General features: G+C 45.6%; 3 protein-coding genes across 3 annotated transcripts in view; 2 read left to right on the top strand and 1 right to left on the bottom strand.

Moving 5' to 3' along the window:
* Nucleotides 1-6,014, top strand: part of LOC103728672 (histone H3.1) — a 44,945-nt gene extending 38,931 nt beyond the window's left edge. Inside the window, exon 2 of the mRNA XM_029560386.1 lies at nt 5,426-6,014. Coding sequence (XP_029416246.1) covers nt 5,426-5,744 — 319 coding nt within the window. The 3' untranslated portion in view covers nt 5,745-6,014. The remainder of the gene's footprint in view (nt 1-5,425) is intronic.
* Nucleotides 839-1,464, bottom strand: LOC103728674 (histone H2B type 1-M-like). Its single transcript, XM_008826641.2, has one exon. It carries the CDS (start codon nt 1,447-1,449, stop codon nt 886-888), a length of 564 nt encoding a protein of 187 aa, XP_008824863.2. The 5' UTR covers nt 1,450-1,464; the 3' UTR covers nt 839-885.
* Nucleotides 1,539-3,167, top strand: LOC103728675 (histone H2A type 1-B/E). The gene has a single exon (XM_029560388.1). The coding sequence runs from the start codon at nt 1,573-1,575 to the stop codon at nt 1,963-1,965; it is 393 nt and encodes a 130-aa protein (XP_029416248.1). The 5' UTR covers nt 1,539-1,572; the 3' UTR covers nt 1,966-3,167.
* Nucleotides 6,015-15,574: the final 9,560 nt, after the last annotated feature.

The raw sequence follows: 15,574 nt of genomic DNA, 5'->3' as shown, positions 1-15,574 counted from the left end.
TTTTTTTTTTTTTTTTTTTTTTTTTTTTGGCTCCTAATGCTTCTGTGCTGAATACTCTGAGAACAGCTAGAAGTCACTAGAGTATCAGTTGTATAAAACGTACCAACAGAAACCTTGTGCAAAAGAAACTTTACATGGAAGCATTCTCATGGTGAAGGCTTGGATAATGTTTGAAACATGCTATTTTTACTAAAGTCTTAAAATGCAGAAACCCAAGTTGATTATCTGACTTGAGTGGAGGAAAAGCAGGCAAAGGAAATCCTTCTGCCTTCTTTTAAATTCTGCCAAGTATCAGAAACAGAAGTGACAGAAAAGTGCGCTAACAGAAACAGCAGGGAAACAAAGCCGGCCCACAGTAACCAACTGTTCTCAAAACCAGGACAGGGTAAAAGAGCTGGTTCCTCTAAGAAAACTCACAATAAAGGCGTTACAGGGAAAACTGGCTGATTTTCAAGTTGCCAGCACAGCACCTGGATTGGCCCTTGCAGCAACTTACAGGACAGGAAGACCACGCCAAATGGTTCTGATATCCTTTGGCTTATTTATACTTTGGTAAATCGAAACTCCCAAGGAAGGAAATTAAATCAATACTGCACACGTACCTCATTTAAAAGACGAGAAAAATGACGAATCGTGTGCTAGATAACCTCTAACATGTTAACACTGACGTTTCCTCCTAACACAGCTTCTCCTTCACCAGGCTATTTATCACTGAAGTGAAAGAGATACCACATTCTTTATAGTACTGACACTACCATGCCAAGTCCAGTGTCCATTCCCCAAAAAGTTATCCACTGCGCAAATGCCGTGAGAGAAAGTGCCAGTTCTCTACAGAGGAGTGGGCGGCTCTGAAAAGAGCCTTTGGGTTCAGGGCGCTGCGCGCGCTCACTTGGAGCTGGTGTACTTGGTGACGGCCTTGGTGCCCTCGGACACGGCGTGCTTGGCCAGCTCCCCAGGCAGCAGCAGGCGCACGGCCGTCTGGATCTCCCGGGACGTGATGGTCGAGCGCTTGTTGTAGTGCGCCAGGCGCGACGCCTCGCCCGCGATGCGCTCGAAGATGTCGTTGACGAACGAGTTCATGATGCCCATGGCCTTGGACGAGATGCCCGTGTCGGGGTGCACCTGCTTCAGCACCTTGTACACGTACACCGAGTAGCTCTCCTTGCGGCTGCGCTTACGCTTCTTGCCGTCCTTCTTCTGCACCTTGGTCACCGCCTTCTTGGAGCCCTTCTTTGGGGCGGGTGCCTTCGTGGGCTCGGGCATCGCGACGAAGACAACAAACACCAAACTGGAGGAGCCGGAGCTCTGACGCGGAAGAGGGCGAGCCACCCTATTTATCGGCCGCTTATGCAAATTAGGACGGGAAACGCCGCTTCTGATTGGTCCAAATAGCGCGCCAACGAGCCTTGCCCACTCAAAAGACGAGGCGCGCACAGTCTCGCGTCCCATTGGCGTAAACGAAAACGAGAAGACAGCCAATCATACGGCGGCCTTTTCGCGCCCCGAGGAAACTATAAGAGCCCAGCCCCGGAAACTTGTCACCCAACTCGTAACTGCCGTTTGTTCTTCGCCATGTCCGGACGCGGCAAGCAGGGCGGTAAGGCGCGCGCCAAGGCCAAGACCCGCTCGTCCCGGGCCGGCCTGCAGTTCCCCGTGGGCCGCGTGCACCGGCTGCTTCGCAAGGGCAACTACTCGGAGCGGGTGGGCGCCGGCGCCCCGGTCTACCTGGCGGCCGTGCTGGAGTACCTGACGGCCGAGATCCTGGAGCTGGCGGGCAACGCGGCCCGCGACAACAAGAAGACGCGCATCATCCCGCGCCACCTGCAGCTGGCCATCCGCAACGACGAGGAGCTCAACAAGCTGCTGGGCCGCGTCACCATCGCGCAGGGCGGCGTCCTGCCCAACATCCAGGCCGTGCTGCTGCCCAAGAAGACCGAGAGCCACCACAAGGCCAAGGGCAAGTAGGCCACTTCACAAAAAAACCTTCCAGTTAAGCCAAAGGCTCTTTTCAGAGCCAATCACGTTTTCTGGGAAAGAGCTTTGCATGTATTCCTTAAGGTGCTAAGGGCGTTGGGAAAGCTCCGGTCGTGCCTTCACTTGGGGGGCAGAAGCAGGCGTATCTCGGCTTCTAGGCCAGCTTGATCTCCACAGCTGGCTGCAGGGAGACCCTGTCACAAAGACAAACTGAGCCAGTTCAACAGAAAAAAGTTCGGTTTCAGTGCACGCTGCAACCCGGCTACCTGCGGCTTAGGCAAGTCTTGGGCCGGCTACTGCGGTGCTAGGCGCCAGGGGAATCTCACCCCGCAGGACCACCGGTGCCCGCGCCTCGGGAACGGAGCCAGGGTTCAACTGCTGACTTCAAAGGCTCTTTTCAGAGCCACCCACCTTCGCACAAGAAGAGCTGGGCCCGCTACAATATTGCGGTGGTGTAGTTGGTGTCCGGCGCAGAGCCTCAGGCCTGAAGCAAAATTTTCGGGTGACGGACAAGTTTTTGCTGATAACTGTAGACCGTTCATGTGTCACCCGAATGGATACTTCACAAAATGAAATGTCAGGGATAGTAAAGTCGGAATGGAATTATAGAATACCATACTGTATTCTACTTTAGAAGTTTGCATCCTATTTTAGCTGTTAGTTCATTGTATTCAATCTTTACAGAAGCAATACCGTTATCTCCGCAGAGGTGTGGGCAGGCTGTTTTCTGAGATCAAGGCCAGCCTGGTCTACATAGGAAGTTCTAAGCCAAGTGGGCTGCAGGGAAACCTTGTCGCAAGAAGGCATGGGAATTGCATACACCTTAAAATTTTTTGTGGGATACAAAAGAATAAGCAGAAACAAGCCAATGTTGGTCGCTGCATATTTAGCACCAATCAAAGAAAATAACAGCACATTTTAACTATAGCTGGAAGAATTAGCTTTCTTTGGAGCTGTATCATTTACTCCATTTTTTTTTTTTTTAATGCTTTTGGAAATATCTGAACATTAGCCCATACAAACTGCAACTGAATTTACTGAGGGAGCAACTGAATTAGTGGATTTTTTGGAAATCAGGATTTGGATTCTGTAATGTCAAAACCTGTTTAAAAAGGGATAACAGAGGCCGGACATGGTGGTGTACACCTTTAATCCCATAATTTTGGAGGCAGAGGCACACGGGTCTCACAGATCAGGCTATCCTGGTCTACCTAGCACGTTTCTGGCCCGCGTAGGGCTACAGAGAGAGACCCTGTCTCAAAAAGACCAAAAAGGAGAGAGAAAAAAAGCGATAAAGCATTATTTATCTCTTATTTAGGATGCATGTGGTCATCATTTTATTCCAAGAAATTGTTGTACATGTGATTGACATTGAGATTTAACTATAGAAAATACAAATGTCTCCAAACTCAGAAAATAAACTCATTATAGCGAACTAGAAATGCCAATAGAAAAAAACCTAGGAAATTCAAAAAGAATTATTTTTCTCCTTATAGAACAAAGAAACATCACATACTGATATTCATATACATACATAAATTTTTTGCACAGAGTAGATTCTTAAGATTGTTAAAATGTATTGTGGGGCTGGAGAAATGACTCAGCCATGAAGTGTTCATTGCCCTTAAAGGACTGCAGTTTGGATCCCAGCATGCACTTCGAGCTATTCAAAGTTTTAAAAAAGTTTTAAAACTTAGAAACAACGTTTCCAGTTAGGAGTTCATTCTTTCAAGGATGTAATTTTACTGCAATTTAGAAGTTACAGGGAAAAATTTCAAGGGATTAGCAAAATGAACTTGTAAACCAGGCTTGGTGGCGCAGGCCTTTAACCCCAGCACTCCAGAGGCAGAGGCACATAGAATTTGAGGTCAGCTTGGTCTACATAGCAAGTTCCAGGCCAGCTAGGGCTACAGGGAGATCCTGTCTCAAAAAGACAAAAATACATTTAAAAAAAAAAAAAAGGTGTTTTGAATTTAATTCACTGTAAATTAAATAATTCAAATATACTCAGAGGAGTATATTTAAACCTCATGAAAAAGTATTTGAAATATTCTGTGAACAGAAATATTGGCGAAAACCGATTGCGAAAATTTTAGAATCATATTTGCAATCCAAAATGTTAAATTTTCTATGTAAATAAAAATTAAAATTTATATAGCCAAATGGAAACCTCAGTATTCATTGTAAGTATGGTGAAGTAAAATTATGTCAAATGTGAAAAGTATGGCCATTAACACTGACGGACTCAACTGATGTGGAATCGGCTGTTACTTTTATAAAGAATTCTTTTTTAAAAAAATATTTTATTATTTTTATTTTACGTGTACTCAGAGATCAGAGGAGGGCGTTGGATTCCCTGGGACTGGAGTTAGGAGAGTTGTTAGCTGCCATGTGGATGGTGGGACTCAAACCCGGGTCCTCTGCAAGAGCAGCCAATGTTCTTAACCTCTTACCCAATGACCCAACTCTCCAGACCTTATTAAAAATTCTTAAGAAGGACTAATAACGCAGACACTAAGAAGGCCTTTTTACAATAATGGAAGCTAACTGGAATAATATCCTGGTAAAGGAGCAGCATCCGTTAGTCAGAATTAATCACATATTTGAATTAGGTAAAAATTACACCAGCATGTTTTTATTAAATACTGACACTTTGTTAAAATGTTCCCCCAAATAGTTATTAAGTACAGAAACCACTAAAGCGTTCAGACGGTTTTGGAGGAAAACAGTATTATTTAATACCTTAACATATGCATCCTTCCCAACAAAACACTTTAATTCTAGGTTACAGTCAGAATAAATCGTACTATAATAGGAAAAAATTTCACCGTGTCTTTGTTAAATGGCACTTTGTTAAAATGTTCCCCCAAATAGATACGATGGAAAATTAAGTACAGAAACTTTTAATTTTCTACCCAAGCAAGTTTTCTAAATACTTCACTGTTGAGTCACTCTGCCCAGCAATATTGTTTAAATCATACGATAGGATTTTAGTAGCAGTTACTGGTGTTCAATCCGGTGCACAGCAGACAAAAAAGATTTTTTAAAATCGGCCTTTACGTTCTGTAAAGTCCAAGTTCTTGCTAAGAATTCTTAGGAGAGACTAATACGCAGATACGGAGGTGGCCTTGAAGAGTTTTCGGGCGGCGGCCCCGCGGCCCCGCAGCGCTTTCTCAGACCTGACGCCGCCGCTCCGGGCCTTTTCTCGCCCACGTCAGTGTTTTCCGAGTGCGTTCCGAGGGCGAAGCCGGCAGCCGAGCCCCGGAGCGGAGCCAGGTCCACCCCCGCGCAGACCCGGAGCCTGAGGCGCCGGTTGCCGGCCTCCCCTCCCCCACCGCGGAGGGCGCGACTTCTCGCCTCCGCCCGCAGGTTCTCCCTTCGGTCCGCCGCGCGCCTTCTAAAGGCGGCGTCTCCCGAGGGTCGTCGCAGTTCTCCGCGTCTTTCTCCATAGTCCCATCATGTCCGGTCGCGGCAAGGGCGGGAAGGGTCTGGGCAAGGGCGGCGCCAAGCGCCACCGCAAAGTCCTGCGCGACAACATCCAGGGCATCACCAAGCCCGCCATCCGGCGCCTGGCCCGGCGCGGCGGCGTCAAGCGCATCTCCGGACTCATCTACGAGGAGACCCGCGGGGTGCTGAAGGTCTTCCTGGAGAACGTGATCCGCGACGCCGTCACCTACACGGAGCACGCCAAGCGCAAGACGGTCACGGCCATGGACGTGGTCTACGCGCTCAAGCGCCAGGGCCGCACGCTCTATGGCTTCGGCGGCTGATGAGCTCGGACCGCTGTGTTCACAAAGGCCCTTTTCAGGGCCGCCACCTGCTCCCTGAGGAGCCGCGACACTGCAGAGGCCGGGGTCTGGGTACTTTGTAAAGGTGGGTTTTTCGCTCGGTCTTTGTAGCTTGCAGTGGGACCCGAGGTGCTGACACTTGGCGAGTTACTCCACGGGTATAATAAAGTCCACCCAACGATAAGCTTGGAGTAATTCCTGTTAATAGAGCGTGTTGGTGGTAGTTTGTGCTTTTTGGTATTTGCCCTCCCGTTCTGCTTCCTACGTAAGAAATTATGAAAAGTTTTAAACTTTGTACGTGGTTTATTTCAACTTGGCACTAAAAAGTGTCTGAGTTTTGCTTGCGTGTTTGGTGCAGGGTTTGCTGAGGCTAAAAAGCTTGAACTGGCGTAGCCACCACGTGGGTTCTAGTTTAACCTGTTTCTTCTGAAAGATCAAGTGCTCCTAACCACTGAAGCATCTGTTTCTCAGGTTCAAGGTTGTAACAATAGATTTATCCTTGAAGTGAAGAGTAATTTGCATAGTAATTTCTGAGTCTTACGATGTATTGACAGTGGACAGATTTCAGTTCACAAGAGCTTTTTAAATTCAGAATTTATAGTGAATTTTGTGTGTGTTGACACAGTTCTTTTATGGTGATGGCATTGGTAGTTAAAAAAAAAACAAGGGATGTTAAAAGAACGTTGATTAGCTACAAAGAGCAAAACTTGTACTCTAGGTATGGAATGTATACGTATTTATCTTATTTAGAATGAAGTTTTGAGTTTCTAAATACCTGGTTCTTAATAGGGCTGCTGGAGATGGAATCTAGGGTCTTGTAGGCACTACATCACCATCCCTCCCCACATCCTTTAGACAGTCTTTGCCCAGGATATACTCAAACATGTGATTTTATTGTCTCAGATGCCAGGATAACAGGGATTACAGGCATTCGCTACCAGGTCTAGTTTTTCCCCTTACACCAATTCAGTGAATGTCTGGATTGGGTCATTTCAAATCTGACTTGGCACCTCAGTGGACTGCTGGTCCTTCAGACCTTTCAGATTTATAGAGCAACCTCAGATTTACATCATCTTTCAGTTTCAACACCCCCAATGTTCGTGGAACGCTCAGACCCACAAGATTGCTCTGTGGAGATCTCTCCCATGAGGGCCTCAATACTTCTGTCCATCTGTAACTTCTCATTTCATATCGACAGCCAGGTTTCCTCCAAAACTTCCAAAATATATCCAGCCCTGCTTTCTTTTCTCCCATGAATTTATTAGACGAGGACTAATACAACACGGAAACATCCATATTCTTTCTCCCAACCATCTTATTTAAAAACAGAAACCAAAATGAAAAACCTACCCCAGTTGATAACATATAACTACTCAAGTTCAAGAAATTTCCTTGCTTTACCTTCAAAAGAGATGCTTGATCTGATCACCTTTCACTTTCTCCATGTATGAGTGACCCACTGTTCTTTCAGATGACTGAATTTGGAATAACTTAATGGATTCCACTTGAGTCTCCCCTTCCTTGTGGAAAGGTTAATCAAGACCTTTGGTAATCACCTAAATATACCACCAGACCAGCTCTAATGGCACAGAGACTCAGACTTATTTAAAATGCTGGGGAAATATTTTTATTAAATCAGTTTAGTGGTTGTGGTACCTTCATCTCTTAGAAAGTACCAAAGTTAGGTTCCCAGTATCAAACTTAGCTCACATTAGCCTATAACTCTAGCTCCAGGGGATATGATGCCTTTTTCAGCCTCTGAAGGCACCTGCATGCACACATACGTACAAATAAATAAATGAAAATTTGAATAATCACTTTAAATTCAAATCTACAGCAAAGGTAAAGAAATGAGTTACACTTGGTAAGAATACGAGGCAGAAGCAGGTACTCTGGGAATTCCAGACCAGCCTAGTGAGAGAGAGAGACAGAGACAGAGACAGAGAGACAGAAGAGGGAGAGAAAGCAAGCAGATACACGACAGTAGCAAATTCCTGTTTTATAGTGCTAATATAGACACTTTTTTTTTCCCTATACTTTTTTTCTTTCCCACACAAAGCCTAACATACTCTGGGCTGGCCTACAGCTCCTTGTACCCTGCGCTGGCCTTGAACTCCTGCCTGATCCTCCTGTCTCCACCTCTGAAGCCTGGACTACAAGCATGCACCAGCATTCACAACTTACTTTTTCATTCCTGCATCATGCTTCTTCACTGGTACTGTGATAGACAAGAGAAGACGATGGTCCAAGTTTAGCAAGGTGGAAAGTTCCTGGGCTAGTGGCTGGTGTCTATTACAGAAAAAAATGCCTGGCCATGGCTTTGGCACTATACAGAGCTCTAGAATACTTACAAGTTAAACTTGTGGGTTTTGGGCTAAGGGTACTTAGATCCAGACTAGATACCAACACAGGGTGACTGACTTTGGGCAGAACGTATGTCAAGTATTTTTACTATCTTATGATTTTTAGTGCTTCCTGTATCGTGACTATTTAGCATCCAAGTATCTCATGTATAAATAGCACCTCATGGATAGTTCCCTCTTTTTAAAAATATTTTATTATTTTTTATTTTATGTGTTGTATGAGTGTATTGCCTGCATGTATGTAAGTGGAATACTGTTGTGCAATGCCCACAAAGGTCAGAAGAGAGTGTCAAATTCCCTGGAAATGGAATTATGGATGATTGTAAGCTGCCATGTGGGTGCTGGGGACTGAACCCAGCTCCTCTGCAAGTGTTCACAAACACTGGGCCATTTCTCCAGCCCCCAATATTTTCAAATTCCAGGATCTTTATTCCTTTATATATGTTTGCACATATGTAGAACTTACTGATGACTAATACCTCCAAACACATCTTAGAATTCTGTTTCAGTCATCACATTTGTTTCTCAGCAGAACTAAGTAAAGATGTCAGGAAACTGTGGGAAACTTTGTGTGGGACAGGTATGTATAATATAGTATTGTAAATTTAATATTTTGTTCTACTCTGGTTTTTTATTTTTAACATTTTATTTTTGATTTTGTATATGTATGAATGTGTTGCCTGCACCAAACCCTTTTCTGCCAGACAGCCAGTGCTCTTAACTGCTGAGCCATCTCTCCAGCCCTAGGACCCTCAGTCTTTGGATCACAGCACCATGGCTTCAGGTGTCAGGACCCTAAGCCCCTGTATCACTGCCCTGGGCCTCAGATGTTACACATCTTGGTTTTGAACTCTTCCAGTAACAGGGGCCCACCAGCAACGTCCTAGCTCTTCAACCTTTTTACCTGGAACCCCGCCTGCTGTCTGAACTCTTTAGTTGCACTGCCATGCTGTTGGGTGGGTTGGAGTTCTTTTGGTGCATCTGGAAAACTGAATTTCAAATCTGAATTTTATGGTATGGGTCTTTAAAGAAGTATGTGGAAAGGAAGAACCACCTATTGATGACAGAACAGAGTGTGCTTTGTTCATTTATTATGTTAGTGGTTGTTATTATGAATAGAAGGGTAAAGTTCTGAAATGAGGTAATACAGGATCAGCAGTGACATTAATAAACTTCCTGAGGCTTTTGGTCTATCCCCCAAAGTGCAAATAAAATGACAATACACATAGGAACAAAATTACTCTGCTAGCATTTTTATGTTACCCTTCCTCGATGATGAAAATTAGTATCTTTTATCTTAAAACATCTTAAAAATTACAGTTGGGAAACATTCATATTGATGATATTCTAGTCATTAACTTAATGATGTACAACATCCTTTTGTGATTTACCCTCTTTCTATACCCAATTGAAGGCAAAGATTTAAAAATATAAAATATGTCTCTTTGAAAAATGAGGAAGCTGTTGTGGGGTGCTTCACCAGAGAAGACCACTACTCAGACAAAGTTTTGGTGAATGAAAGGCATTACTGGCCAGGGCTACTACATAAGGGTGTCAGGAACCCAAGTGTGTAGCACTGAGCCACCTCTATGGTAAACTTTTATATAGAGAAACCATAACCAGTTGTGAAAAGCTTAAGTTCCCAAGCTTACAGGTGGAGAGTCCCCTTAACAATTTCTATTCTAGTAACAATTACTATTTTGCAGAAGCAAGCCACAGAAGTGACTGTTGTAGGTGTAGTAAGGATCACAGGATACAGGCCCTTCCAGGATGGTTCCAGAGTCTGAGCGGAGACTTTCCTGATCCATGCCAAGTCACTGGGGAGGAACTTGTAGACTAGTTCTGAGGCAAACTGGAGACCAGCTCTCCGACTGTCTGGTAGATGGCCCTTTGGGCCTATTGCAGGGCCTATAATGACTTGAGAAGGGAGTGATTAGTCATCCTTGCTGGTGTGGAGTGCACCTAGCTCTGAATAGGGCTAAGGGAAGGAAGTTGGCCCAGCTTTCACCTGTTATTATAACCAATTTGGTTAGGGTCTCCTTTAAGGTCCTGTTTGTTTTTTCTACTTGTCCTGAACTCTGTAGTCTATAGGTATAGTGTAACTTCCAAATGATATTTAATGCCTTTGTCAAATTTTGAGAGATTTTGGCCATGAAAGTCAGGCCTTTGTCAGACCCCAAGGTGAGGAGGGGTAATGCAAACCTAGGAACTAATTCTTGGAGCAATTTCTTTGTCACTATGGAGGCTGTCTCACTCTAGGTGGGATAAGCTTTCATTCACCCAGAAAAAATATGTCTGTGAAAACCCAAAGACACTGGTACCTGAAGACAGTTGGTTTAATCTCAGTAAAGTCGTTTCCATTGTTCCCTAGGGATGGTGCCATGGGCACGTATTCCCTCCGGCACTTGGACACAGGTAGGCTTTGGTGAGGTAGTCCAGCTGGGAGTGTTGTCCATGGGTGTTCGTCCGTGCCTCCACCCCCATGTAGGCAGGATTGTGGGGCAGGATTGGTCTGGCAATGTGACCAGGTCCTGGAGGGGCCCCACTGGTTCTAGGGCCACCTCCCAAGCAGCCAGATCCGCTGCCCTTTTCCTTGTGCCTCGAGTTTTTTGGAAGAAGCCCTCTCTCCTGATATGCTGCCCCATGCACATGAGCTATGGCACAAGCATACCAGCTGTTGGTATACACGGTCATGGCTTGTCCTTTCCCCATTGGACTGCAGCCCCGTCATACCCAGTGTCATTCTGGACAGAAGCTGTTTCCATCCATGTACAGTACCTCATTTGCCTCTGGCAGTGGGACATTCTGGTTAACTTGATAATATCTAACAACTGTGACCTACTTATGTCCTAGAACACTTCTAGTTTCTATAACTTTTTTCTAATGTCTGGGGCTGACTGGGTGACAAAGGGCAATATTTATGGTCTGCTGGTTTTCTGGAGCATCCAATAAGCCTCTCTAAGGTGCTCCAGGAACCCAGCAGGTGAGTCTTGAGGTTTCTAAATCACCTTGCTCACCTTAGAAAGATTTGTGGGCCTTCTAGTAGTTGCCTTTATTTCCCCTAAAAAGATATGGCGAAAGTTGTTCAGATCCACCTTAACTTGGTCAGAATTGGGCCTTAGGTCTCTCAGAGGGAAAAAGCCTTCCTGAGCCAGGGTCGAGGGAATGGGGCAGCCTGGCTCCTCTGGCCTGCGCTCCAGCTGATGCAGCCCATCCGGCCCACTCTCTAGCCTAAACCAGTCCCACGCTTCCACCGCCGGGAAGGTGACTAGAATTGCTAGACTAGTCATTAAATTTTTCAGGGAAACAGGAGGATTTGGTGTTTTTTTTTAATTACACTGATCACTAGAAGAAAAAAAGGAACATAATCTTTTGTTGCCCAGGTCCCATCAAGTCCTATCCTGGTGCCTCCCTTAGGGGAAGAAGGAGGGTACTACTTCAGCGAGCCACCACCGCTGCCTAGCCCAGCCCAGGCTTGAGCCTGTCCCTCCAGTCTACAGACAGCCAGTCTGCCTGAGGGTCCCCAGTGGAAGAGACCAGATCCCCTTAGGCCACCTGTTTGGGCCCCGGGAAAATCGCCTTCCTCGGGTGGGACCAGACAGCAGGCAAAAAGGTTCACTGTGCGGGGCCACAGCCTTCTGCTCTGCTCCTGGCCTCCCGCTCCGTGGGGGCAGCACATTTTAACTATGGCTGCAGCCCTACTGCGGAGGCTCGGCGTCTCGAAGGCTCCCTGCCCAGCCAGTGGCTGCTCCTCCTGGGCTACTGCAGCCGGCAGAGAAGCAGCCGGCGGCGCCTCCTCAGCCGCCGCCCCTGCGGCTTTCTGGGTGCACTTGGCACCTAGCACTGGCCCAAGCGCCAGCCCAGGGGACGCGGCAGGGCCCTGCCAAGGATACCCCGCGACCTGCTGCACAAAGCCACGTCCAGTCTGGCTGCGGCCTCCCTCCCCGCCCACAGCTCAGCCAGCAGGAAGCAGCTCAGCAGCAGTGCTTCTGTGCAGAGCCCGACTGCACTGCGGCAGCAACCCGGAAGTGGATGGATCAACCATCTCTAACATAAACATGCATTTCAGGAGTCAGCTGCTCCCCCTCGTAATTAACAGATTGAAGCACACGCTTCAGAGGAGTCAACTCACTCCTCCTGGATGACAGATTGACGGGAACAGACAAACAACCAGCACAAATACAACAAAGCACTCACATGATGGCCATCACACAAACCACTATTCACGAGTTACAGAAGGCAGCCAGCAATGTCTTGTTTGGCTCCATGGACACTGGGGTCAAGGACTGCATCCAGCCTCCCCTCCAAGTGTCCTTCCAAGAGCTCCTCAGACTCTGACTCACCTCCAGAGGCTTCCAGAACAGAGAACGTTCTTCAAAAATCTTTTAGGGTGGGGATATCAAAACAACCAGCAGAACAGCAGGGCAGCAAGGCAGCAAGGCAGCAAGCAGGGGGTGGAAATCCTGAGGCCTTGGAGCATCTCAAGGGATACCCCCTTTAGTAGTCTGCCAGGCAGCACCACTTCCCTGCTCCAATCCCTGCAGGTCTGATCTGAGATCTAATTCACTAGGATCTCGGTGGAACCTCCAAATGTGGGGTGCTTCACCAGAGAAGACTACTCAAAGTTTTGCCAAATGAAAGTCGTTACTGCCCAGGACTACTACACAAGGGTGTGGCAAACTCAAGTGTGTAGCACCCAGCCATCTCTAGGGTAACCATAAGCTGGGGTGAACAGCTCAAGTTCCCAGACTTACAGATGGAGAGGCCCCTTAACAATTTCTATTAAGTAACAATTACTATTTTGCAGAAGCAAGTCAAGCATAACCTACAGAAGCCATAAATATGCAGTTTAGCAGGTGCACTCTGGGACACTCTGACCTGTTCCCAAGACAACGGGCGTCCAGCGGATATGTGTTCCCATACCCTGGGCCAACTGCCTGATAATTTCCATAGACTAGAGTCAGCCTAAACTTTTAACACGGCATAGCTATTATGGTCAAGAAGGTGCCCTATTACAAAACAATGTTATGTATGGTTTGTGGGAGTTGGTAAACTTCAAAAGTAGCTTAGATATAACTAACATTTAAATTAGTTTCATTTTGGGCCGGGTGTGTTGGTGCACACCTTTAATCCCAGCACTCTGGAAGCAGAGGCAGACGGATCTCTGTGAGTTCAAGGCCAGCCTGGTCTACATAGTGAGTTTCAGGACAGCTGGGGCTACAGGGAGACCCTGTCTCAAAAAGACCAAAAAAAAAAAAAAATTAGTTTCATTTTTCAAAATGTGGTCCTTGAATTGGAGAAAGTATTGTCATATTTGTTATATATTTCACTACATCAGAATAGAAATGCAAGTCATGGATTCCTAAGACAAATATTAAAGCATTAGTTATAAAATTACATTTAAATTATGCACAATATACTAGCTTTTTTTCTTTTTCTTTTTTTCTTATTTTTTGGTCTCACAGACATCTGCCTGCTTTTGCCTCTCAAGTGCTGGGATTAAAGGAGTGCATACATTTTTAAAAAATCAATTATAGCTGGGCATGGTGGCTCATACCTGCAGAAGCAAGGGGAATCTCTTTGAGTTCAAGGCCAGCCTCCTCTACAAAGCGAGTTCCAGGCTAGTTGGGGCTACAGGGAGAGACTCTGTCTCAAAATAAAATAAAATAAATTATAAATTCAGAAATTTGCTTCATAAAATACAAAAAGGTTTTATTACTGAATTAGCAGAATGTGACTATATCACAGGCAACCTGCTAAGGGGTTTGTTTGCAAACCAGAAAAATCTCATTCTGTGTGGCTGACTGGAACCAGCCTCATCACCCACAGTGGGTTTTGCAAACTGGAATCATGCAAAAACTCATTAGGCCCCTTTCTTTTCTTGGTGATTATATTGTGGATCTACTTTAGGGTCCTTTTGGAAATATGTTAATTGGTAGCATTTGACCTTAGAAAAGTTAACACTGACTGAATGAAAGAACAAGATATGTTCTCCAGACAAGATACAGAATAGCGGCATTTTAAATAGCCAGTCAGCCAAATATTTAACACATTTCGAAAAATTTTTCCAATAGTTATTGCCTACCATTTTTTTCACTTTTTTAACGTTTTAGTATTTTCGTGGGCAAACATGCCAGTGAGCCTACGTGGAGGCCAGTTAGAGGAAGTAGGATCTCTCCTTCCACCATGTAGGTCCTGGGAATTGAACTCAGATCATCAGGCTTGGCAGCAAGTTCCACATCCACTGAGCCATAATATTGGGCTGACCTTTTTGCATAATTTTTAATGCATTTAAGCCAGGCATGGTGATGCATGCCTTTAATCCCAGCACTACTGGAGACAGAGACAGGAGGATCTCTGTAAGTTCAAGGCCAGTCTGGACTATATAGTGAGTTCCAGGCCAGCTGGGCTACAGGGAGACCCTGTCTCAAAAAGACCAAAATAATAATAATTTTTAACACATTTAATAGTTTAAAACAGAAAACCACACCTACAAGTTCAAATATACACAGGTAACCATTACCCTTTTAACTTTTAAGCTTTTGTTGTGCGTTTGTTATTACTGTTTTTGCTTTTGACAGGATTACACACTATTGCCCTGGCTGGCCAGGAACTCCTTATGTAGACTAGAGGGCCTTGAACCTACAGGTACCTAGCAGCCTGGGCCTCCCAAGTGCTGGGATTAAAGCAATGTGCCACACCTGACCTGTACAATTTTTGTGGGTGGATTTTTTATGCTGGGTTGTTTCCCCCTTACCAGGGAATGCTAAGCAAGGGCTCTACCATTGAGCCATACCCTGAGCCCACTCAGTTTTAAAATATATCTAAAAGTAACCAATGTTTTCCCTGTTGAACGTTGCTACTTTTAGTCTGTCTAGCATTTAATACTAACCTTGCTTTTCTGTTTTGTTATTGTTTTGATTTTCCTCCATCCTCAGACCTCCAGAAAGCCACCAGACCACCCATAATTTAGACAAGGATTTTTCCCGTCTCCCTTCACTACTTTTCCACTCTGTAGTAGTGAGTCATTTTCCGTAGTTTTATTGGCTGGAGGATACCAGTCTCACAGATTTCTCTAATGGGACCTTTTATCTGACAGCATAGTAAAACATAAGACTCACCACTCCAACAAAATAGCACAGAAAAGGAAAACCGCCTCCTCCCCCAAAATAAGGGGCATCCACACTGAAGCTTCCTCTCCTGTGGGTCTCTCTTCCCTCCTGGGTTGTTGGCCGGCCACTGATCCATGAGAACAAGGGGAACAGAAGTGACAACCCAGGTCAGGATGGCCGTGAGCACAAAGGAAATAACTTCCAGCAGTCAGTTTCAGTGAGACAGCTCATTTATTTAGGGGAGTTGGAGAGAAGATATAGGGTGAGGACAGCAGCCAAAGCTTTACCTGATAGGTGTTCACAGTATGCGTTATTTACATGTGGCAGGAGGACCCTA

Source organism: Nannospalax galili, unplaced genomic scaffold (assembly GCF_000622305.1).
Source record: "Nannospalax galili isolate Female #2095 unplaced genomic scaffold, S.galili_v1.0 scaffold952, whole genome shotgun sequence".
NCBI classification, from domain to species: Eukaryota; Metazoa; Chordata; class Mammalia; order Rodentia; family Spalacidae; genus Nannospalax; species Nannospalax galili.
The sequence above is the reverse complement of the archived record's forward strand: the minus strand, read 5'-3'. Positions and strand labels throughout refer to the sequence as shown.